The sequence below is a fragment of the Ursus arctos genome, unplaced genomic scaffold (genome assembly GCF_023065955.2).
Source record: "Ursus arctos isolate Adak ecotype North America unplaced genomic scaffold, UrsArc2.0 scaffold_39, whole genome shotgun sequence".
In the NCBI taxonomy this organism is placed as follows: Eukaryota; Metazoa; Chordata; class Mammalia; order Carnivora; family Ursidae; genus Ursus; species Ursus arctos.
The window spans coordinates 469,516-493,623 of NW_026623055.1; the positions used below are offsets into that span (position 1 = coordinate 469,516).

At 47.0% G+C, this 24,108-nt stretch overlaps 1 protein-coding gene across 1 annotated transcript in view; it reads left to right on the forward strand.

The window, feature by feature from the left end:
* The first annotated feature begins 1,049 nt into the window (after positions 1 to 1,049).
* LOC125282341 (guanine nucleotide-binding protein G(olf) subunit alpha-like) overlaps positions 1,050 to 24,108 on the forward strand; it is a 54,519-nt gene continuing 31,460 nt past the window's right edge. The window contains exon 1 of the mRNA XM_048216939.2: positions 1,050 to 1,150. Within this exon, the coding sequence (XP_048072896.1) occupies positions 1,096 to 1,150 (55 nt within the window). The 5' untranslated portion in view covers positions 1,050 to 1,095. The remainder of the gene's footprint in view (positions 1,151 to 24,108) is intronic.

The following is a 24,108-nucleotide window of genomic DNA, read 5'->3' on the forward strand; positions in this document are numbered from 1 at the left end:
AAAAGCGTGCAGACATGTCTGCTTGTGTGTACGATGTAAGTGAAAAAGGAGAGGCAAGGTGCGGTGATCTCTGCCAGGTAATACATCCGGCAGTTCAAGATCTGAAAGCTAGCATCCCCATCTCTTCCCGGTCTTATTTACCACTGTCCCAGATCGAAGCTTCGGTGGTTTTTTAAGTGCTGCAATGGCAGCTCCGGGTGGTGACAGCACCACCACCGCCACTGCGGCACTGTCCGCAGCTGCACGCTAGGCTCGGGCAACCGTATTTACGGTACCGAAGACCAGAACGCGAGGCGGTGCCTACCGTCTCGGGGGCCGGGGCAGGCGGCTGTATTTACCGTAACCAGAGTGGACCCGGCGGTGGTATGTACAACAACGGAAGCACCAAAGCTTCAGTATTTACGGTAACGAGGGCCGGCCCTAGCGGCGGTATTTACGGTAAAAGGGGGCCGGTTCTGGCGGCGGTTTTTACGGTAACGAGGGACGGCCCGGGAGGCGGTATTTACGGTAACGGGGGCCGGGCTCGCGGAGGCCTGTAGGCTCGGCCCGCTCGCCGCGTTATCAGGTGATCTCCAGTCCAGGCGGCCGCCACCCCCTGCACCCAGCGGAAAATGCAAAATGGCCCTCTGGGACAGTGAGGGGCCGTGGCCCCCGGCCCGGGCCGGCCACACCCCCAGCCCGCACGGCAGCGTCGCGCCGGGTCCGGGTGCAGCCCCCTCCCGCCCCTCCGCCGGGGCCCCGGCCTGAGCCCCCCGCACCCCGCACCCCCGCGTCCACATGGGTCTGTGCTACAGTCTGCGGCCGTTGCTCTTCGGGGATCCGGAGGACGTCCCCCGCGCCTCCTCGGAAGCGCCTGCAGAGGACGCGCGGCCCGGCCCGGCCCCGGTCCCGGCCCCGACCCCCGCCCTGCCCCGGGCGGCGGTGGGGGGCGGCGCGGCCCCGGCCCCTCTCCCTCCGGGCGCCGGCGGCAGTCTGGCGTGCGCGCGGCCCAAAGCCGCCCGGAAGAAGGAGTGGCGGCGGCGTCCTGAGCAGCCGCGGGCTGAGGAGCGCGAGGCAGAGCGGGAGGCGAGGAAGGTCAGCAGGAGCATCGACCGCATGCTCCGCGAGCAGAAGCGCGACCTGCAGCAGACGCACCGGCTCCTGCTGCTGGGTAGGTGTCGTCGGCGCGCGCCCCGCCCCGGGCGCAGGGCCCCTCTCGTTCCGCGCCGGGTGGGCTACGGTCGCAGAAGTGTGCGGGGAGCTGGGGCAGGCTAAAATCGTCGCTACATTGATTTTTACACCGACAATATTTACTTTCGTGATTCGGCCGAGAACACGTTACCGGGTGATTTTGCTGCTTTCCACACCTCGTGATTTTGGCCAATTGCCCATTTATTACTAATTAATGAGCTTCTCTGGGAATTTCCACCCCGCCCCCCTCAATTGATTTACTTCCCCAGTCTGTAATCCGCAGGGATGGCTAACGCGAGCATCTCATTTCCTGCAACGGTGCAGTCATTCTGCACTTTGTTTTAAGAACGCAAATGGCAGGAGACTGTAAGACCTTTTAGCGTGACCGCAAAGCTTTCATTCCAATCACAGAATTAGGGCAGAGTTGTCGGTAGGTGTGGCTCGTTCCTTTTGGAGAAGTAACTTCAACAGCTGAAGATATGGCACTTTTATTTCTTTGAGTAATTTCAACCCCAGTGCTCCCAGAACATGCTTCTCTTTCAGAACCAGAAGCAGAGTAGCGCGGCAGGCTCCCCAGGAGCTGCGCATGGTGCTGACGGCCTGCAAGAAAGTGGGCACCGAATCAGCAGCGTTTTCAAGGGAACAAACTACTACACGGTTTGCTAGGGTTTTCTCAGAGCTTTAGCTGTAGCAAGCATAGCAGTGCTTCTCCAAGTTAACACCCAGAAAGCATTTTCTATGCACTCTACTGTAGAATAAAAAAAAAAAAAAATCATGAATTTCTGAGGCTGCTTGTTGCCTTTTAAATGTTAAGGCAAAAAACAACAACGAAAATTTAACATGTGGGCTTTGACCCCAATTTTGTGAGATATAAGGAAAAAATAACTGTTTACCTCTGTATTCTGCTATGCATAGGAAAGGAACCCATTCCATGACTTGAGTAAGATCCCTGGTTATAAATGAAGGGGCTTTTATTTAACATTTAGAGAACCAAATAAGTTTTTAGTCTGAAAGAGCTCACTTAGTGCAAGAATGAATAATTAAAACAACACAAACCTAGCTGCTGAATTCTAAGGTAAAGGAAAATTTGCCGAGGGCGGGGAGGCGGGGGGTGGGGGGGAGAGAAGAAAAAAAAAATAAGCAAGCATTTTACCTGAAAAGGGAAGAGGACCAGATCAGAAACAGTTTTCATCTACAGTACTAACTTCTACGCTATGACGGAACAATGTTTCCAGAGGTCTGAGAATACCGAGAAGTAATCTTAGAATTTCATACCTCATTAAACCATTACTTGTTTCTAAGATCTTCAGAAATGCAAGTGCTCAAAGTAGGCTCCTACCCACTTATTTTTCTGGAAAGAAACTAATTTGAAATTACTCAAGCCAAAAAGTTTAAGTGCCTCATATTAAAATAACTCAAAAAGGAGAGGATTGTGGTCTCAAGAAATGAAAGAAGAATAAAATAAAAAAGGTCTAGAGTTGGGGCGATGTAATGTAGTTTTCATGTGATTGTGCAGTTGAACAGAAATTTTTTTAAATAAAAGGATATGTGAGGCAGAACATGCTTGATATATGTAAAAATTAATAAGTTAATGATTCTATGAAAAGGAACTGGGAGAGAATATCTACAGAAGGCAATGGTGGGCTCCAAAGAGCCAACTTCTGGTACATATGTTGAATGACTTAAAGTATATTGTATCTTCCATCTGATAATGTCAACAGGAAAACACATACTGTTGTGTCAGGATGACATTGTTGTTTTTTTTTTTAAGATTTTATTTTTATTTATTTGAAGAGACAGAGACAGCCAGCGAGAGAGGGAACACAAGCAGGGGAAGTGGGAGAGAAAGAAGCAGGCTCATAGCGGAGGAGCCTGATGTGGGGCTCGATCCCATAACGCGGGGATCACGCCCTGAGCCGAAGGCAGACGCCCAACGACTGTGCCACCCAGGCGCCCCAGGATGACATTGTTTATTGGACTTTGTATAGATTTTAATTAAACTGAGAAAGGTTCTTGGTTTTGTTAAGATTGAGAGTGGATTTAGCTGGAAATCTTTGAATCAAAAGTACGATTTACTGACCATTTATGTCCTCAAATGTTTGCTTCTGCTGCCGTTAAGTTAAATAGGCATTCATCTTGCTCACTGACCCCATTCACTTATTCTGGAATGTGCATTGGAGAACTCACAGGCTCAGAAAGGACGCATGCACTTTAGGGACCTTCCTTACTCCATGCTCGCTAGTCGGAGGCTGTCCCATCTTCCATGATGACATCTCCTCCAGGAGACACGCCCAGAGTCCTCCAGTGGGAATAAATGTGTAACTCCCTCATGCCCATATTGAATTCTCTTTGCACCTCTTGTTTGGCACTTTGTTATAGCCCACACGCTTCATGGGTGCTTTGATGCATGCCAACACACACATGGGTCCATCCCGATGACCTGAGCTTTGTTTCCTGCACAGGACTTAGTACCCCACGTGGTGCTAGGAACACAGGAGTCTGGGAGCCACTGTGACCATGAGGGCTTAACAGCAAGACTGATGTGGTTCTGTTTTAACTCTTAGATGGAGCATTCTTTCAGGCATGGGGTGGCTAGATTTTAAGGGGAAACAGAGGTGGGGTGCAGACAAGAAGGAAGTTCCAGTTAAAAGGCCACCTGAAGGGATCCTGGAGTCAGAGCTAGAGCAGTATAGTAGGAATGGGGAGGGAATGGTCTCGAGAGGTGGTCAGATGATAGGCATGTAGAGTGGGCCACAGGGAGGAATTCTCAGAGAACTCTCTTCTCCAGAGCGTGAGCTGTATATTAGTAGGCTTGAACTGCTATCACAAGGTGCCACACACTGAGCGGTGGAAACAACAGCCATTTTTTCCCTATGGTTCCGGAGGCTGGAAGTCCAAGTTTGAGGTCCAGCAGAACTGGTTTCCCTTAGACCTCTTTTCCTGGCTTGCCGATGGCCACGTTCTTGCCGTGTCCTCACACAGCCTTTCCTTTGTATGCCTGTGCACAAGGGAAGAGGGAAAAATCAGACTAGGAACCCACACTTAGGATCTCATTTAACCTTGATAGCCCCTTAGAGGACCCGTCTCCAAGTACAGTCACTTTGGGGGTTAGGGGCTTCAACTTATGAATGGGGGTGGGGGGACACAATTCAGAAGGAGGTTTCAGAGAAAGAAAACGTGCCCCGTCTAAAAGGGACAGTCCTAGCTTCAACGCATTGTTGCTCTGTGAGAATGCAAGCCCAGTGTTGCCAGGTCTTCTGAATTTCCAGAAAAAGATAGAAATGCCCATTTTCATCGGATACTACTTATTTTTAAGCGTCGGCTCAAATTAATAAAATACGCTCTATGTGCCCGATTCAGTCCACAGGCCACCAGTTCTTCATGTTCTTTATTCAACTACTTCCTGTCACATTTTTCGTGATTGCTATTTCTCTGCCAGGAAAACACCCTTCAAGAGCAGTCGCTTTGGGACATGTGCTGCTTTTCCTCTGCATTTGGCTATTAGTATAAACCAGAACGCCCACCGTCTGTGTCTGTAGCTGCGGCAAGAGGAAGTGCTTGGTGCGGTGACAAAAGCATGGAATATTCTCCGCTGTGGGGTGTTGATCACTTGTTTTTCAAATAAATGTCATCGTTGTTTTTTTCTTCATCTGCGATAACGCGTACAGTGGCCAAGACAGCAGCTTTTGGGTTGTGCGGTGCACTCAAGCTGCGTGGACACCTGTGCCACATCCTCATCCGGTCGCTGCTCTCCTTTTGCCCCAGCCCCCTATAGCACCGGGGCTTTTAAAGTCAGTGGAAATCCCAGCTACTCTGGCTATGCCTTCACTTTCCTGAAGACACAAAAGCGTCACACTTCCTTACCGCCTTGGAAGGGGATCCTGTGCCATTGTGGCATTTTAGGCACAACTTCTGTATCATTTTATTGTACAATCTATTCACTACAATAGTGTAGGCTCGATGCGGCCATTGTTTATGTGAAGCCAGATTCCATCCCCAGAATTCAAGCTGTTCTTTGACCGGTGTCCCAGCACCGGAAGGTCAGAGCACTCCTTCAAAGCTGCTCTCTTTGACTTGGGTCTTAGTCAGCTTTGGCTGTGATAATACCACAGACGGGGTGGCTCGAGCCACAGAAATTGATCTCCTCACACTTTACAGAGGCTGGAAAGGCCAGGATCGAGGTCCAGGAGGGTTCGGTGTCAGTTGAAGGCTCTCTTCCTGGCTTACAGTGGCCAGCTTCTTGTGGGTCCTCTCACAGCAGAACAGGGCACAGTCTCCCTTCCTCTCCTTACCAGGTCACAAACCCTATTGGATTAGGGCTCCTCCTTTATGGCCTTATTTAACCTTAATTACCTATCTCCAATAGTCACACTGGGGATCACGGCTTCGATATTCGCTTTTGAGGGGACACAGTTCAGTCCATAACAACTTGCAAGCCCATTCCTGTTAAAACAGATGATTAGTACTGGCCCTGAAAAGGACTCAAAGTGAATGTCCTCTACTGTGGTTAAGGGTGTTAGTGGAATCTATAACTATTTTTATGAATACTCTCAAAACTTGAGGATATACTTATGATCCACAAAGAGATGCAGGGTGGTTAAGAGCAAGGCATTGGTGTCAGACAGACTTTGTCTGAAATTGCAGCGTGCCCATTTTCCAGCTTTGTGACCTTAGCTTAGGACTTCGGTTTCCATATCAATAATAATCCTGATGCCACATGGTAACTGAGAGGATTCAGTGAAATTAACTGAGAAAGTTGTACGTAAACGTGCTTGGCGTAGAGCTTAGCACACGGTGAACGCTCCATAAATTGGCACAGTCTCTGAATTCTATATGGAGCTCAACCACTTCTCTCTGTGATACCCACACTCTAAATTATAAACTAAATGGTCACATGAGATCACACAACCTAAAACAGTTAACCCCATTCCAGGCTCACCCAGTTACTCTGGGATGGAGCCAGGACTCAAACCCAGGCGGTCTGGCTTCACTGCACCAAACTGGCAAAGAGCCAGCTGGAGACCATTGCAATGATCCAGTCAAGAGATGTGAAGAGGTGAACACAAGCTGACATGGTAACGACAAAGAAGAAGGGCCAGAAAGGATTGGGACGGAGGCAAAATGGAACCCACTGAATCTGGTGACTGAGGAGATGACGGAAAGTAGAAGTGGAGAGGAGTCTCTGAACTCTTAGTTTTCTCTCTTAGGCAAAATGGCAATGACATGCTCCACCATAAAGGATTTAAGAGGAAGGGGCAGGTGGAGAAGAAGGAGAACAATGAGCTCCACTTTGGATGTGTTGAAGGTGAGCCCCCATGAGAAGCCAGTGGGCATCATCGGGGAAGCAGACGGGCATTCACGGAGGGTCCGGACCCCATGGGGCCTCCTGAGCTGGAGACAGACATTAAGGAGTAACCCACTGGCGACGGGCCCGGGGGGCAGGCACAGGCCACCCCGGGACAATGTGCACAGTAAGAGAAGAGAGCCCAAGACAGAACACAGAGCTCCCATCTTTCAGAAGAGTGCTGCAGAAGGAAAGGTATAAAGAATAACAAAGACCACTGGGAGAAGCCAAGAAAGACGGAGTTTCGGGAAGAAGGGAGTAGCCAGGAGTTTCAGCTGGAAGTTCAAGAATAAAGACTGAAAAGGAATCCACTAGGTTTGCCCTTTATGCAAAGGTGGTACAGGAGGCTGAAGACCTCTGGACGTGGGAATGGTGAAGCCGTCCCAGAGCCCATTCGGCGGGGGGCGGGCGGGGGGAGGCTGTGTGCACAAGAGTGGTGACCACAGCTTTCAAAGCTGGCCTTAAGGAAACAGTTCGGAAGGATCCAGATGAAACCACAGAAAGTTTACAGGTGGTTGCCACCTGCAGGTGAAGAGAGAGAGGACAGGAGAAGAATTATCAGATCTTTCCACTCACAAGGGCTCCTGAGTGAGCCCTGGCTGGCTTGGCGTTGGCCACGAGTCTGCCGTCTGGCATTCAGGTATGTGGGCCAGCCTCCCTCCCTCTACCACCCGTCACTGTCCTCTTGACACTGTCCGACACATTTGCAGTTTAGACTGAAATTCTTCAGCACCAAGCAGATTGTTCAGTTGAGTTGAGACCAAGAGATCTAGCGAATTCTCTAGCTAATTAAGCCTATGAAAAGTTTCCAAGCATAAGCATTTTCAAAGGTAAGACCAAACTACTAAGACCTAAAATCCGCTCATGATCTTGAAAGATAACCAGGAGACTGTCAAAACCCCGGGACATAAATAAGGCAACGGGATATACGAACAACCCTGAATGATTGTTCCTTACCCCCACAGCACCCAGAATAATGTACTTCATGTCTAAATGTATTAATACTTAGTTATTTTGTCTAGTTGGTTTCAAACCAAAACAAACTCTTTAACTGAAAAAGAGAGGAGAATCAGACCGTCAGCTGAAGAAGTGACGCTAATTGTGTTTAGGGAGCTGGTGAAAACTGCCCCCTAGAGTTTAAAAATTCCCTCGCTAAGTATGAACAGGCAGAGCACAGAGGAATGTTAAGGCAGTTAAACTATCTGTATGATACTGTAATGGTGGGTACACACCCTTATCCATTTGTCCAAACCCATGGACTACACATCACCAAGGGAAAGCCCTAAGATAAACTACGGACATCGGGGGATAAAGATGCATCATTTTTTTAAAGATTTTATTTATTAATTTGACATAGAGAGACAGCCAGCAAGAGAGGGAGCACAGGCAGGGGGAGTGGGAGAGGAAGAAGCAGGCTCCCAGCGGAGGAGCCTGACGTGGGGCTCGAACCCATAACGCCGGGATCACGCCCTGAGCCGAAGGCAGACTCTTAACGACTGCGCCACCCAGGCGCCCCTAAAGATGCATCATTGATGGGTCATCCACTGTAACAAATGTATAGCTCTGTTGATACGGAGTGCGGGATGTTGGTAGAGGGGTAGGCTGCAGGAAGGCAGGGGGTACGTGGGAAATCTCTGTACTCCCCAGCCACCTCTGCTGTGATTCGAAAACTGCTCTAAAAAATTAAATCTTGGGAGGCCTGGGGGTCTTAGCTGGTTAAGCATTTGCCTTCAGCTCAGGTCATGATCCCAGGGTCCTGAGATCGAATCCTGCATCGGGCTCCCTGCTCAGCAGATAACCTGTTTCTTCCTCTCCTGCTCCCTCTGCTTGTGCTCTCTCTCTCTCTCTCTGACAAATAAATAAATAAAATCTTTTAAAAGAAATAAATAAAAATTAAAAAATAAAAAAGTACTTTTTTTTTAATTCCCTTAGTAGAGAAATAGAAAGATTCTTATCCTTGAATTAGGATCCCAAGAGGAAGAGCTCAGGGCCATGAGCATCAGACCCTTCTCTTAAAAAGTCCAAAAAGTTGACCAAAGTAGGAAAGATCGTGTCCTGTTATTGAAAGCTGTGGTTTATGAATAAAGAAGCACCACTTGAAGACATTTCCATCTGCAGCACCAGGGGTAAATTTTTCCCTCCCAAGAAGGATTTTACACTCACACCGCAATTCAGCCCCTCCCCAGTGCTGGGGAGCCGCACGCCGTGCCCTGTCCCTCCAGGCTGCCCTTCCATCTGCTCTGTAAGGCTGCCTGATCTCTGCGTCTTGGTCAGAAGCAGTCACAGCATCGTTACGCTGCTCCTGTCAAAAGGGGCCATACTTGATGCCACTGAAGAGAAACAGGATGTTATCTGCTCCCCCTGACCCCCCATCAACGCTTCACTTGCCGTGTTCAGGGCAGAGAAGATGCAAGCCGTCAGAAGGCCAGTGTAGGCTACAGGTACAGCTGCTGGCTGATAGAGGACACGGACGTGTGAAAACATCCCACCGGGTCAACTCCTCTTTAACCCTAACGGAAGAGACCTAGGGAAGGCCTGCATCCCTATGCCTTGGATTGGCATTCACTAAGCATATTTTTTCTGCAGCTGAGAAGCGAGTTTTCTCTCCCAGGAAGTGAAACACGACCTAAGAGTCTTCCAGGAAAAACTCAGGAGAAGGATACTTGGTGTAAGAGGAAAACAAGGAGCGATTCTATCCATACCTTGAGTTACAAGGGAAAATGTTGCTTTATTCATTGCATCGTTTCTACTGCTCAGCAACCATCAACATTTCTTTGAGAGCCTACTATGTGGCAGGGGCTTCTCTGGGTAATACGGAGATTCCAAGGGGTAGAGAACACAGTCTCAGCCCAGGAGAAATCCACAGCGTGGTCAAAGGAAAAGGACAGAAGGCCACAAAAGAAACAGCAGTGTGAGCGTGCACGTGCTGTGTGGTGAATGGACACAGCACGGGTTAATAATACCATTATTAGGGTTACGTAGAAGGCTAACAATATGATAGGTACCCTCCTTCCTTCGGGTGTGTTATTCACAGGCGAGCACAAGGAAGGTAGGAACTCAGTGGCTTAGGGCAATGTTGGAGTTTGCACATAAGTGCGTAATGCTTCTCTCCATCCTGCATGCACACCCCAGCAGAAGCATCCTGAAACCTGCTGAAACCTGCCGGGAGCTCGCGCCTGGCAGCCTGATTTTCCTATTCATCAGAGAGCTACAGAAAGAACCCAGAAGTACACACAGCTCCCAGGATGTCACAGAGACCTGGGGTGCTGACCAAATAGCACTGACGGTTTGAGAGCATGAAGGAAGTTTGAGTGGCAGGATACAGCCGTGTGGAATGGGAAGGACAGTGCTCCTTTTACCTCCCGCCATCAGAGTGCCTCGGAAATCAATACTAGAAGCTGCCTTTTATGAATTACGCCATCAGGGGAGACTGACTGTGAAGAGACATGAAGAAAACAAAAGTTTATCTCGTTTTTTTATGGATTATATTCATCGTCAAATGCAGGAGCTGTCATGTGACGCTCAAAACCTGTCCACATTAAAGCAATGGGCACTCTGTTTATTTACTAGTGTCGTAAGGACTTCATCAGATTTTGTTTTAAGTTTTCATCAGAGTGGTTTTAAAACAGGTCGGGGTGAGAGGAAAAGCTTACCTAGGGTCCAGGCATCAGCAACTCTTCCCTGCCCAGTATGGGCGAGGAATTTTTGATGGTATAATTCTGATGAACTGTTGTTTAATAGTTTGAAAGAGCATGGTTGTAAGAATAAATGCCAAGCCACAGTGTGGAGCCTTTAACTTAACTGCAGAGAAGCGACTGTGTTTTGCCGGAGCTTCTAGGAGCATCGAGAGAGTACAATTTTGCAACTCCGTGCACGTTCCAGCTGGGAGGCCAAGCCCTGAATTTCTGATTCTTCCTTCCCCATGAGTGGCTTCTCGGTAAGAGGCCTCAGGTTGAGTCAGAATCATCAGATGAACTTAGCCCCACATTGTATTTCTTCTTTAGGGGAAAGACAATTAATCAGAGGTAGGCCAGCTACCGAAATCGGCGGCCCTGCAGCACAGATCACCATTCTGGATGAGCAGAGCAAGACACAGAGAGCGGATTAGGGCCCATAGGATGGAGCAAGACAGAATGAGAAGGGGGTTGCTGATCCCCAGCAGTGCTCGGGCCTCACCCTACCTGAGCCCGCAAGGGCTGGTCAGCCTCAGAGGCCAGTGTAGACAAACTGTAAGCCCACAGCTCCCCGAGAAGGAAACCTAGGACAAGACAAAAGCTGGCTTGTCCCAGAGGAGTGTAGGCTGCATATCGATCTGCTGTTTGACGGCGGAGCAAGTAGTATGTTCCAGAAGATGTCAGTGCTGTACTGTGGGCTCTTCGCTCACTAAATCTATCGCAGTTAATGGCCCCTGTGCCATGCCATGTTCTTCTGGGGGTCAGCACACGAAATTGTCCTCAGGAGCTCATGGCCTCATGCAGGAGACAAGGACATTAAGCACCCATACGACACAGCACAGCCCGGAACCAGGGGGCACTGAGGATGGAGGGACAAGGCGGCACAACGGAGCTGCCAGGGGGAGGTCCCCAAGTCCCACTTCCAGACCACTTTCTCATCAAGGAGTGAAAATACACTTGTTGAATATATTTCTTTTTTTTTTTTTTAAGATTTTTTTATTTATTCAACAGAGATAGAGACAGCCAGCGAGAGAGGGAACACAAGCAGGGGGAGTGGGAGAGGAAGAAGCAGGCTCATAGCGGAAGAGCCTGATGTGGGGCTCGATCCCATCACGCTGGGATCACGCCCTGAGCCGAAGGCAGACGCTTAACCGCTGTGCCACCCAGACGCCCCTGTTGAATATATTTCTGTTTATAAAGTTAAGGGGTTGGGGGTTTTTTTGTGTTTTTTTTTTCCATTTTGAGTGGTTTGTTGGAATACAGAACATTAAGGTTCCTCTCAGAACAAATGAAAAGCCAAAAACAGCACATTTTCCATGGTTGCATTAAAACTCTGCTTCCACCGCAGATTTCGAAGTCCAGTTCAGATACGATGTAATCGACTTATGTGACCTTCTTGGAACATGAGGGAGTGTCCTCGTTCTTTGGTTATTATAGGTTTTTGTCGTACAAAGAAGTTCAAAGTGCTAAAGGAAGCCAATCAGACGCCGTGGGGTGGGGGTGGGGTGGGCCAGCTACTGAATCACTTTCCTTTCTGGACCAATAAGGGACAGTTACATAATTCTTTATCTCTGAAGTTCTTTTAACAGGCACTTTATCGTAGAATGATGTTTTAATGTTGTAGCGTGCTGAACATAACTGTTTCTCAGTGCCGCGTGGAACCAAGAAGCAGGCAGAGAGGCAGGAGGTCTGATGCACTCTGCTGTGCCTAATGGCCAATGTTTATTTAATATTCAGATCCACTGCCCTCTTCTGATCTATGGCATTTTCTCAGAAGCAACCTCTGCCATTTGGGTTTGGGTGCAATGATCAGCTCGTAAGAGGACGCAGGGGGTCAGGGCCAATGGTCTCGCTCGGGTACAGACGCCGGAGTTCTGTGGTCACCTGTGGATGGAGGGAGAGGGGTGATCTGGTGTCAGCCAGCCTCCCAAGTGACCCGGAGAGGCATGCTTCCTCAGACGCTGCTGCGGCCCAAGGAAGGCCTTTTGTTTCTGCCTCAGCCTCTCCCGGGACCTAAAATTCCTAAGCGCAAGTAGTCCCTGATTTAAATCAAGTGTAGCTGAAGGTTCACTTAGGAAAATAGATGGTGGGTTTTCAAAGTCCTGTTACTCAAGCCAAAATGGAAAAAAAGGGAAAAGCAGCATAGGCATTCTTCAAAAGAGCCTAAACACCGTGGATTGCAATTGGTCCCACCGTGGGTCACAGCCTGGAGCACACAGTATATCGGGAGCTACTCTTTTTTTTTTTTTTTTTTTTTTTTTTACTATATATAGGTTTTCTCTGTACAAAGAAGTTCAATGTGCTAAAGAGAACTCGTCGGACAGCATGGTGGAAGACACTGGCTTTCCACAGGAACTCTCGGCATGGCCCTCTGTGCCCTGACCCTCAGTAGGGGCCCAGGACCTACTTTGGGCCCAGGGACTTAGGACAGAGGGTAGGAGCAGTGAGGAATGGGCCAGGGACGGCCAGTGATCGACTGGCGAGGACAGGTTCCGCCACGTGAATGTGCCCCTGCTCTGGCTAGTCCAAGATGCTGAGGGCCGGCCCCAGCTGTCTAGCCCGCTTACTTGTGCCCTCCCCCAGCCCGAGAACCTGCCAGGTGGCCTGCGGTGGGGTCTTTGGGCTCCACTCCCGTGTTTCTGTCTCTCCTCCTCTTGCTTTTTTTTTTTTTTAAGATTTTATTTATTTATGTGACAGAGAGACAGCCAGCGAGAGAGGGAACACAAGCAGGGGGAGTGGGAGAGGTAGAAGCAGGCTCATAGCGGAGGAGCCTGATGTGGGGCTCGATCCCATAATGCCGGGATCACACCCTGAGCCGAAGGCAGACTCTTAACGACTGTGCCACCCAGGCGCCCCTCTCCTCCTTTTTCTTGATATCAGTCTTTTCTTTCAGTTTCTCCTTACAGCACCTTGCCCTTAAGTGGGGCATTTCAGTCATTCCTATCACTTAATAAAATGAGGTAAAGATTACGTCCATTACCAAAAGCAACATTTTATTATGAGAGACTTGTCATTCAATGGGGGCCAAAGGATGGTACCAGAACATTTGTCATTTTTTCTGGAGAGTTTCCAGTCTGACTGGAAATGTCTGGTCTCCCTCCTTGGGCCCTCCGTAGCCAGCGTGGGCTCTGCTACCCAGTGCTCCCTCTTAAGGGAAGGGAGGACACAACAGCACCGGGTCAGGCTCCAAAGGAGCGCAGCTGCGGGGGTGAACAGACTTTTCCACACTAGTCTGAACTAGCCGCCTCTTAGAGACCCCACTCCCTGTGTTGTCCACTGAGTAGTCTGTTCCCTGCGCCCCCTCCCCGGGCAGGGGCGACAGAGAGGAGAGCGAAGGACCCCCATCCCAGGGTGCTGGGAGCATCCTCTCTGAAGTTCCCAGCCGTGGGCACCGTGGAACCCTGACAGAACACCGCTTCTCGCAAAACGCTGTGAGACGCTGGTCTGTGGTGGTCCTTCGCACTAACCAGGAATGATTCCATCAACCCAAAGCATCCACAAGCCGTGCGCACCAGCACTCAGCGGCTTCTCGAGCACACTGCGAATAAATGAAGAGCACCCAAAGCAGAGCGAGCAGGGGCTGTTCGCTCAGGGCTTGTGACAGCAGCACGGTCAGGCACCGGAACTTGTCCTGACGGGCTCAAAGGCAGGCAGCGGAACCAGGAGGCTTTTTCGTGGAAAAAGAGAAACAGAGGCTGGGAGTGAGGGCAAGTTGTAGGCGGGCTCACTAGAAATAGGGCATCCTGATTGGTTAAGACTACATACTTGTCTTCCTCCAGTTGGTCCTGAATTGGGAGGGGGGGGCGGAATTAAGGAAGCAGTCAGTTATTAATCAGGTCCTGGCCATTTGGGACCAGTTGTTACAGGGTTATTGTTTGCCTTCCTGGGCAGGTAGGATTGGGATAACGGTTGCACTTCCTGGGCTGGTTACTACAGAGCGCGGGTTGGCCTCCTGGGCTGGGTGCTGCAGGCTGTGGGTCAGAGTTTGATCTTTACATATGGAGGAGCCATTGTCCTTTCTTATTTTGTCTTCTGCTTGTACCCATAGAGAAAGCAGCTGTGTGAGCTAGCAGGGAGCCCCCCCGCTGGCCCCCCAGGGCCCGGACCTGTCCGGAATTCTGGCCCTCTCTCCCCTGGAAGGTTACTTAGCATTTCTGAGCTCCCTTTCCTTCAGTATAACATGAAGATGAGAATACATTCCAGAAGGATCCTTATGAAAATTGAGGTGACGCACCAGGACACAGAGCAGAGTGTGGTGACCTCACTTTCCTGCCCCCACCTTCCCATCTCCCTCAGTTCACACTGTAAGGGCAGGGTCTGATGTGTTCCCTTTCCCCGGAATATCTACACCTTACAGGGGACAAAGCCCAAGTTTGATCTAAAGAAACAGCTCAGAATCATGGGATTTTCTAAGGGCACCTCCAGTGCCAGCAGCTAAACAGAACCACAAAAGGAAGTTGATGCTAGGATTTTAGTTCCACCCCTCGTTTCCATAACCACTTCTCTGTCCGGAGACCCGCCTATGAGGCGCCTCTGCTGCACTCTGTCATTGCTTCCAGCTAATGGACAACTAATGAGCACAGGGACTGCTGAATGGGCTTGGGGTTGCAATTTTAAATAACTTGGTCAGGAAGCTTGCGTTGAGAAGATGGATATTTGTACCAAGGCCTGAAGGGGATAAAAGATGGGACCAGGTAACTACATGGAGAACAGCATCTCAGGATAGGGAGAGGCAAGTGCAAAGGCCCTGAGGTTTGCATGAACCTAGTGCGTTCAAGGAATAAGCCTGGCTGTTGGCCAACCACTTAGGAACATATAAGGCACGAAAAAGACCCTGGGTTTTTCTCTGGCTATTCGTAGTAAATCAAATAGCCAGTGGAGGCTTGGGACAGGGTGGTAGCAATGGAGTGAGCAGAAGTGGTCAGTTTCTAGCTAGATTTTGAAGCCAGATGAACAGTTTGCTGATGAATTGGATGCGGGTGGGAGAGAAGGGGAGGACTCCAGGAGGAGCGTTATCGCTGGGGGAGGGGGGAGGCTACAATTTATTGAGTGTCTCCTGTGTATACTATGTACTTCTAACTCTCGACACAGAGCTCTGTAACCAAATACGCCAGGCTGTTGTATCTGAATTGTGTGATTGCTGGATAAAAGTCTCCTCACAGTTTAAGCTGAGACACCAGGGCCACTATTAAGAAGAAAGGGCCTCAGGTGCTTGGATGCGTGTGGAGGCCAGAATCCAAGGCCTCTGGGAGCCTGTAGGAGCCTCCCAGTACAAATAGTACTACTTTGCATGTTAGGCTTATTCTTAGAGCCCGAGGAGAACCGAACCACTGAGAAATCACGCACGGCAGGTAGGTGGCCTAGCAGTGGTCAAGTTTTCTTGTGAATTTGCGAGCTGAGATTGAAATTTTTCTGAAAGAGAACCTTCCACCAGTGGTCATTTCTTACAGCAGCCCTAGCGGACTAATACAGCAGAGGTTTGCCTTTTCCAGAATGTCACATAGTCAGAATCCTACAGTAGGCACTCTTTTCAGATGGGCGTCTTTCACTTAGCGACGCTCATTTAAGGTTCCTCCATGTCCTTTCATGGCTTGATAGCTCATTGCTTTTTATCACTGAAGACCGTGCCATTGTTTGGACGTATTGTTTACCCATTTGCCTACTGAAGGATGTAAAGGCAACGTGCCTTCAGAACAACCAGGGCTTAGACAAGAACAGCCAGGAAGCGTTCTTATTCCCTTTAAGCAAAGAAAATCTAGTTAATTTCTTATCTGTAAAATAGGATCATGGTACCCGGCAGGATTTCTTCCACCGTATGCAGGGAGGTGGAGCTTGGTGGTGCGGTAGGGCAAGGGAGCTGAGTGTGGTCTGGAATTGCTAAGGTGCTGGGGTTTGGAGAGCAGGCTGCAGGCAGACCAGAAGCAAGCTGTGCAGAAGGCGGAGGCCAGCAGACCTCATGGGAATTCCTGGAAAATGCATGCACTGTGGCCAGCCTCGAAGAGACCCCTGTGCAGGGCGGAGGCTGAGTGCTGGAAGGAAATGTCCTCAGAGCACAGGTGCAAAGTGCTTATTTCCAGAACGTAAAAAGGAATCCTACAGACTGACATAAAAAGATGGCCAATTAAAATGGGCAGAAGACTAGAAGCAGACATTTCACAAAAGAGGAGCTATGAAGAGCCAGTAAGCTGCCAACATCACTGCTCATCAAGGAAACGCAAATTGAGATCACAGGGAGCAACTCACACCCACTAGAATGGCTTAAAATCTAGCAAATACCAAATGTTGACCAGGATGCAGAACAGGGTTCCGCAAATGTTCTCTCTAAAGGGTAGGTGGTAAATAGACTGTTTTGCAGGCCATAGGATCTCTGTGGCAGTTACTCAGCCTACATGGTACCAAGAAAGGAGCCACGGACCACACAGAAACACGTGAAGGTGGTTGTGTTCCCATAAAGCTTTGTTTATAAACACTTAATTTGAATTTCATAGAATTTTTAAGTGTCATGAAATATTATTTTTCTTTTGATTTTTGTTTCACAACCATTTAAACGCTTCTTAGCTCATGGATTACAGACAAACAGGTGGCAAACTGAAGTTTACTGAGCCCTGATCTAGAACCGAAAATCTCACTCTTCGTTGGCAGTACAAGTAAAATTGTACAATTACTTCAAAGAATTAGTCGGTAATTTTTTGAGAAGTTAAACATATACCTATCCTAAGACTCAATAATACCGCTCCTAGGAATTTACCCAAGAAAAATGAAGCATGTGTTTACGTAAAGATTTGTACAGAATGTTTATATCAACTTTATTCAAGATAGCCAAAAACTTATCAAACTATACACTTTAGATCTATGTATTTCACTGTAAATCTTTTTTTTTTTTATGAAGCCCTTAAAAGTACTGCCTGGCACGTACATAGTAAAAGATTAATAAATGTTTGCAATTTTAAAAAGGATTTTTTAAAAGCATAGATATGTTACAATTCAACAAGGATGATTCTAATTATATAATGAGACAATAAATTAGGCTTGCTACATCAGACCTAAATTTAACATGTTTAATACAGAAAGAAGATAATTACCATTTGTTGGAATGTGTTCTAATGATCCCAAAGATTCAACACCAAACTCCGAAGTGGGTCTTTGGTATTGGGGGGGGGGGGCAAGGGTGATGTCACTACTCTCTGTCGCGTGGTCGGGATTGGAAGAGGAGTTTTGTGTCCAAACTAACTGCCTCTTTGGACACTTACTGGACTCCTACGTAATGGCGGGCTTCCTGGGACCGTGAACTACTTTCTTATTGGACCCCCTACCACTTTACTCCTTTTATGTTCTGTGCCCCTCTGTCTTCTCTCTACACCAGGACAGCAAATTGAAGTTATAAACCTGAAACTCAAAGGCAGAAAGCCTGATAAGAAGCCATTCACTGGGCCAGTTGTGTAGAGAAATTGCACATGGTTTGTTTTAAGCCAGACTCTTTCTATCATAAGTGATAGAATTCCAACTCGAGCTCATATAAGTTAGAGGCAGGGAGTAGCATGTGTCCCGGCAGCCAGTGTCATCCACGCTCCGTCCCTTCCAGGTCTCGATTCTACCATGTTCCGGCTGCTATTTCAGCTACGCTACCAGTGACCCCGCCATCACAGAGTCTCAAGAACCCAGGGAAAAGAAGCCCCACGAGTCTGGGCTGAACAGCTCAAATGAGAGTTTAGAATTGTTTCTAAGTGTCATTCTTGTCCCAAACCTCAGGATTGCTTTAAAAAAAAAAAAAAAACTGAATTCTAGTTAACATACAGTACTCTACTAGTCACAGGTGTATGACAGGGATTCAACAGTATATGCATTATAAAATGACCACCACACTAAGGCTAGTTACCATCTGTCACCGTACCAAGTTGCTTTTTAAGATAAATTCACTTAATATTTTCTAAAATTATTTCTGACTTTAGTTTCACCATTAATCTTTGATAAAAGACCTATCGATTTCTTTATATTTTTTATTTCCTTACGGTGATGAAATGAACAGAAACATAGATATTTGCTACATCACTGTAAGGAAAGAAAAACGTTCCTAGATTCCTGTCTTAGACAGTGAGTTTTATAATACCAATCAATATCGCGAGCTAAAAACACTTATGCATTTTGAAGGCAAATTGTTTCCTTGGGAGCCTACTGATGAAGGACTGCTTCCTCTCTGGGGAGAAATCATAAGCATCATTAAAGTTCTGAGAGTTTAAACACATTGGTGTGTGTGGACCATTCAGCATATAAAGTCTCACTGAGAAACGTCAGAACCATTGGGAGGGAAATACCTCTGGTATCATATTTGGTATTTGGTATTTGGTATTTGGTCTCTGTACTTGTATTTGGAAGCAGACAAGACATGTAAGCCATTTTTCTAAAACCATGGGAATGACATTCAGAATGTGATGTTTGTGGGATCGAAGAAGGTTCATAGATCGTTGGCCGTCGCATCATCTAACACACAGACATGGGACATTTTTTTCATGACCCAACTACATTGCTTATCACTCCCCACCCCTGCCGTGTGTGTGTGTGTGTGTGTGTGTGTGTGTGTGTGTGTGTGTGTGTGTGTGTGAAATACCACCAGTACCTGCCATTTCAGGAATACTTTACAGCTGACTCTCTCGGTCCCTTTGTCCCTCTTTTTGGTACCTCTTCACGCTTGCAGTTTCCACCCCTGGAAAACTGGTCTTTTTTTTTTTTTTTTCAATTCACCTGTATGAACTCCATCTTATCCTTCACATCTGAGCCCAGTGATCACCTCCTCTTCAGAGGGGCCTTCCTGGCTGCCCATTTTATTCTTCCCCAGGGTAACTGTCTCTTTTCTTCACATAACTGACCACATTTCACAATTATATTTTCATTCATGCGTTTGCTTAGTGTCTGACAGCAAAAAGCTCCTAGGACCAGGGACCTCATCCTTCCTGTCTCCTACTTGGTCTCCAGTGTCTTTCATGATGACTGCTTTAATAAATAAATGAATGTCAGAAGAAGACCAGAGTGGTAACAAGCAAGGAGGACCCTCAGCACCACGAGTAAATGCTGGTGGGTGCCCATCCTTTCCTGTTGCACCCCAGCAGGTGGTTGGTATGGGCCATGATGCTGTTAGATCACGAGTGCGGAGTGAAGATGGCAAACTTTATTGTAAGGTTACATTGTTTTAATATTTTTTGAGGCATAATTGACCTGTAACAGATTAGTTTCAGGTGTACATGATGATTCAACATTTGTATATATTGCCAAATGATCACCGCAACGAATTTAGTTAACATATGTCACCACACGTAGTTACCAAAAAATTGTTTTTCTTGTGATGAGAACTTTTAAGATCTACTCTCTTAGCAACTTCCAAATATACAATGAGGTATTATTAACTGGGGTCACCATGCTATGTATTACATCCCCAAGACTTATTTATTTTATAGTAGGGAGCCTAAAGGTGCAAACTCCCCCATTTCTCATGAACCACTTCCCCCTTTCATCTGCAGTGTGAACCCACCAGCCTGGACCTCTTCGTGCCCTCTGCTTGCTGGTTCCTCAGCTTTACCCTGTCCTTTGCCCCTGGAATTCCTTTCCTGCGCCCTATATTACCTAGATCCTCCCCATATTTTAAAGGCCATCTCAAGTGTTACCTCCTCTTTGAAACCCACCTGATCCCTTCTGTTGGAAGTCTCTGTTCATGTTATATGTACTTCCCTTATAACACCCTTTACCTTATATTATAGATATTTCTAAACATAGCTTAAATCTGTTATCAGATCCTATAGTCAATGGGAGCCATGTCCATTCTGGTTCATTTCTGTGGCCTCTATACAATCTGGAAGAATCTGGCACAAAATAAATCAGAAATAACCGTTGACAAAACAGAAATGAGAACATGGACATCCCACTATGCATTTTCTTTTCAATCCAGAAAGACTGTCATCTTTTTTTTCTTACTTGAAATATAATTTTCTTTTTCTTTCTTAATTGAAATATAATTCCCATACCATGAAATTCATTGTTTTTAAAATTGTACAAGTCGGTGGCTTTTTGTTTATTCACAAGGTTGTGGAGTCATCACCACTGTCTAGTTCCAAAACACGTTCACCCTCCCCCCGAAAGAAATCCCCTACCTATTTTCCACCCCCTCCCAGCCCCTGGCAAACTCTTGTCTATTTTCTGTCTTTATGGAATGGTCTATTCTGGGCATGTCATATATGTAATTATACAATACGTGTTCTCTGCTGTTAGCTTCTTCTGCTTAGCATGATCTCCTCCATGTGTAACATGCACACGTTATTTCTTTTCATGGCCTGATAATGGTCCACTGCACCGATGTGCCGCATTATTTGTTCATTCATTCAGGTGACGGGCATCTGGGTTATTTCCCTTGTTAGCCCTTATGAAGAATGCTGGCATGTACAAGTTACGGTCTACACATATGTTTTCATTTCTCTTAGGTAGATATCTAGGAGCAGAGTTGCTGGGTCGTATGGGAAATCTAACTTTTTGACAAAGTGTAAAACAGTTTCCAAGGCAGCTGAATTGTTTTACATTTCCACGAGCAATAGGTACAGGCTCCAGTTTTTCCACATCTCACCAAAACTTATTATTGTCTGTCTTTCGGATTTTGCCATCCTAGTGGGTGTGAAATTGTTTTCTCTGTGCTTTCGATTATTGTTTTCCTAACGACTAACAGTGTTGAACATCTCTTCACGTGCTGATTGACAACTTATGTCTTTTTTTTTAAAGATTTTATTAATTTATTAGAGAGAGCGCGTGTGCGCAGGGGGAGGAGCAGAGGGAGAGGAACAAACAGATTCCAGGCTAAGTGTGGAGCCTGCTGCTGGGCTCTATCTCACGACCCTGAGATCATGACAGGAGCCAAAATCAAGAGTCCGACACTCAACCGACTGAGCCACCCAGGCACAGCAATAGTTTGTGTCTTCTTTAGAGAAATGTCTAAATTCAAATCCTTTGTTCATTTTTAATTAGGTTATTTGTCTTCCGATTGTTGCATTATAGTCATTCCTTAAATATTCTGCACATCAGAGCCTTTTGATGTGGTTAACCACATGCAACCCTGCACTTTTTTTTTTTTAAGATTTATGTATTTATCTTAGAGGGGGTGAAGGGGCAGAGGGAGAGAATCTTAAGCAGAGTCCGCACTGATCATGGAGCTGGTAGGGGGCTTGATCCCACGATTCTGAGATCATGACCTGAGCTGAAACCAAGACTCCACTGCTCGACCGACCTAGCCACCCAGGTGCCCCACAACGCTGCTCTTTATGTGCTGGCCCACGGGATATCTGCTCAATAGTGAATAATGTCAATTTTAGCCTCTATTGTTAAAATTTCAATTGCATTGTACATTAGCAATATCAAGAGTCTTAATTTCAAGTTTCTAAATATGAACCTTTACCAATGTTTTCAAGTTTAGGGGGAATATATGGAATTTTCAAAACAAATTAAGATGTCAATACACTTTGGATCGCTGTTTTTTATCAATGTCAGTGTTAAGTCAGCAGAACCCAATAACTGATAACGGACACAATAATTTAACAGCTAACAGCAATAACGTAAGCAGAAGTACGGGGACATTTGGGAAGAGGGAAACAACAATATTAGGAAGAGAGAAGGGGAAGAAGGAATGAATAACGGAGACTCTGTATTTTTGAAATAGCCATTTTCTGAGCTTTGATTAACTGACACCTGAGAAATAGCAAACATGGGAGGAAAGAGATGAAACTATGCACCGTCCTGCTGAGAAGGAAAAGTAGGTAGTGCCTGGCAGTCCGGCAGGCACTTGAAAAGTGAGACAGGTGCTGAAGTTCTGTGCTCACGGTTGGGTTATTCCTAGACCCAGCCGCCAGGTGGTGCTGTCGAACAGGAAAGCACCGAGAACCCCGGGTACAGGTTTCTTGAAATCTGCCACCTGTGTACCAGGGACCCTCGGAATCAATACTGATTACCTGGTGGGCTGCCACCCAAGTTGGTGTTCTGTTAATTGGAAAACTAGCATGAGGCCCAGGTGGTGCTAACCTGGACACCCAGCAGCATTCTGGAATTGAAGTGAAACCAGCAGCAGGTCCCATCCCCTCATCTGTATGTTCTCTTTCTTCTCTTCTGGGAATATCTTTTCTGTGCTAAAGAAATCCAAGCCCCAAGACTTGTGTGCACATGTCATTCTGCACAGTCCTGGTCAAGTCACACACCCGTCGGTTCTGCAAAACTGCTCCCGTCACCTCTGTCCCGGAGAAAGCACACTACCTGCTAACTGCCACCTGATTCTGGTTTTGTCCTCCCTGTAATCCGTTCTCCACATATTTTAATTCTTTTGAGATCAAACTTAGCCTGTTGCCGCCCTGCTCTGACAGCTCAGTGACTTCCGCTGTCCTTGGGATAAAGAATAGAACCCTTAACAGAACCCACAGCTCGCCAGTGTGTGAGTCCCTCACTCCTTGAGACACCTGGCATGTCATCAGCACTCAATAAATACTTGGGGAGATCAGTGATACGGTCCACACAAACAAAATCCAAGTATCAGGCAGGTGAGAAGGTAAGGAGCTGGCAGAGAATTCGCAGTGAAGAAGTGGTACTTATTTCTCCTTGACTCATCTGTGCCACGCTGTGGGAGGTTTGCACTGCAAGACTTTTCAGGACTTTCATGCTCCCAACTCACCAGGAAAGATTAAACGTTGGGGGGGGGGCGGGGGTGGTCTCATGTTCTTGGACAGATGCAACTGTCTTTCCAGAGGCTCAAGGGTTCCTTCTTAGCGGAGTTGAGAAAGTAAGCAAGAGCAGTAACTTTTCTTTATGCAAAAGGATCAAATCACACAGACTGCATTAGGTTGAAACCGTCATCGCTGAGCTCTGAGGGCTGAAAGCATGGTGATGAGGCCTAAACAAATGGCTCTCAGGCTCCAGCCAGCTCTGGGGAACAGGCAATGACTTGATTATTTGCATGTGTAATAAAAACATGATCCATTAGATTCAAAGGAATCAAACTTTTCTTTACATACTTTTTATAGATACTGTAACATGTACTTTTCTAAATTCAGCTGTTAAAGGAAAAGGGGGGGATGACAAAGAAATGACCACATTCCTAGCATACAATCAACATGGGATCAGTAAAGACTCTTGTCACTTTCCTACTCGAGTGTAGGAATTGTGCCTGGAGTTGGGGGTGTGTATCTGTAAGTATAGGATGTGTTTTTAATTTCTGGTCCAATATACCCGATCAAATAACATCAGCAGCCAGGAAAATCACGTTTTTCATCTCGCGATACTTCACCACTAATCCTGCAGCAATCGTTCACAGCTGGGGCTTGGTGAGAGGATGGCTATCCATCAGGATCTTGGAACTAGAGCATGGGAACTCTGAAACTGGAGGCCCAGTGTCAAGAACCTTCTCCCACACTGACCATGACTGCACGTTTTATGACATGAAGCAATATTGTCGATTATTTTACGAAGGACTCATTATACTCTTCTGTCTACTTGTGCATATGTTTGAAAATGTCCACAGTAAAACCTTTTTTAGGGAAAGTCTCCTGTGGGCGCCTGAGTGGCTCAGTCAGTTAAGCATCTGCCTTCAGCTCAGGTCATGATCCCAGGGGCCTAGGATTGAGCCCCGAAGTAGGCTCCCTGTTCAGTGGGAGTCTGCTCTTCCCTGTGCCCCTCACCCCCCTTGCATGCTCTCTCTCTCTCACTCTCTCTCTCAAATAAATAAATAAGATCTTAAAAAAAAAAGAAATTCAAAAAAAATTTTTAAAAATTAAAAAGTCTCCTGCATGCAACCATTTCATTATCATATGAAAGAAAACAACAGTAGAGAGCATAGAATTTTGATCGTTCCTTTTGGTTTCTAGAAGATCTTGTAAAATCAAGGAAAGGTAAGTTACTTTAAAACAC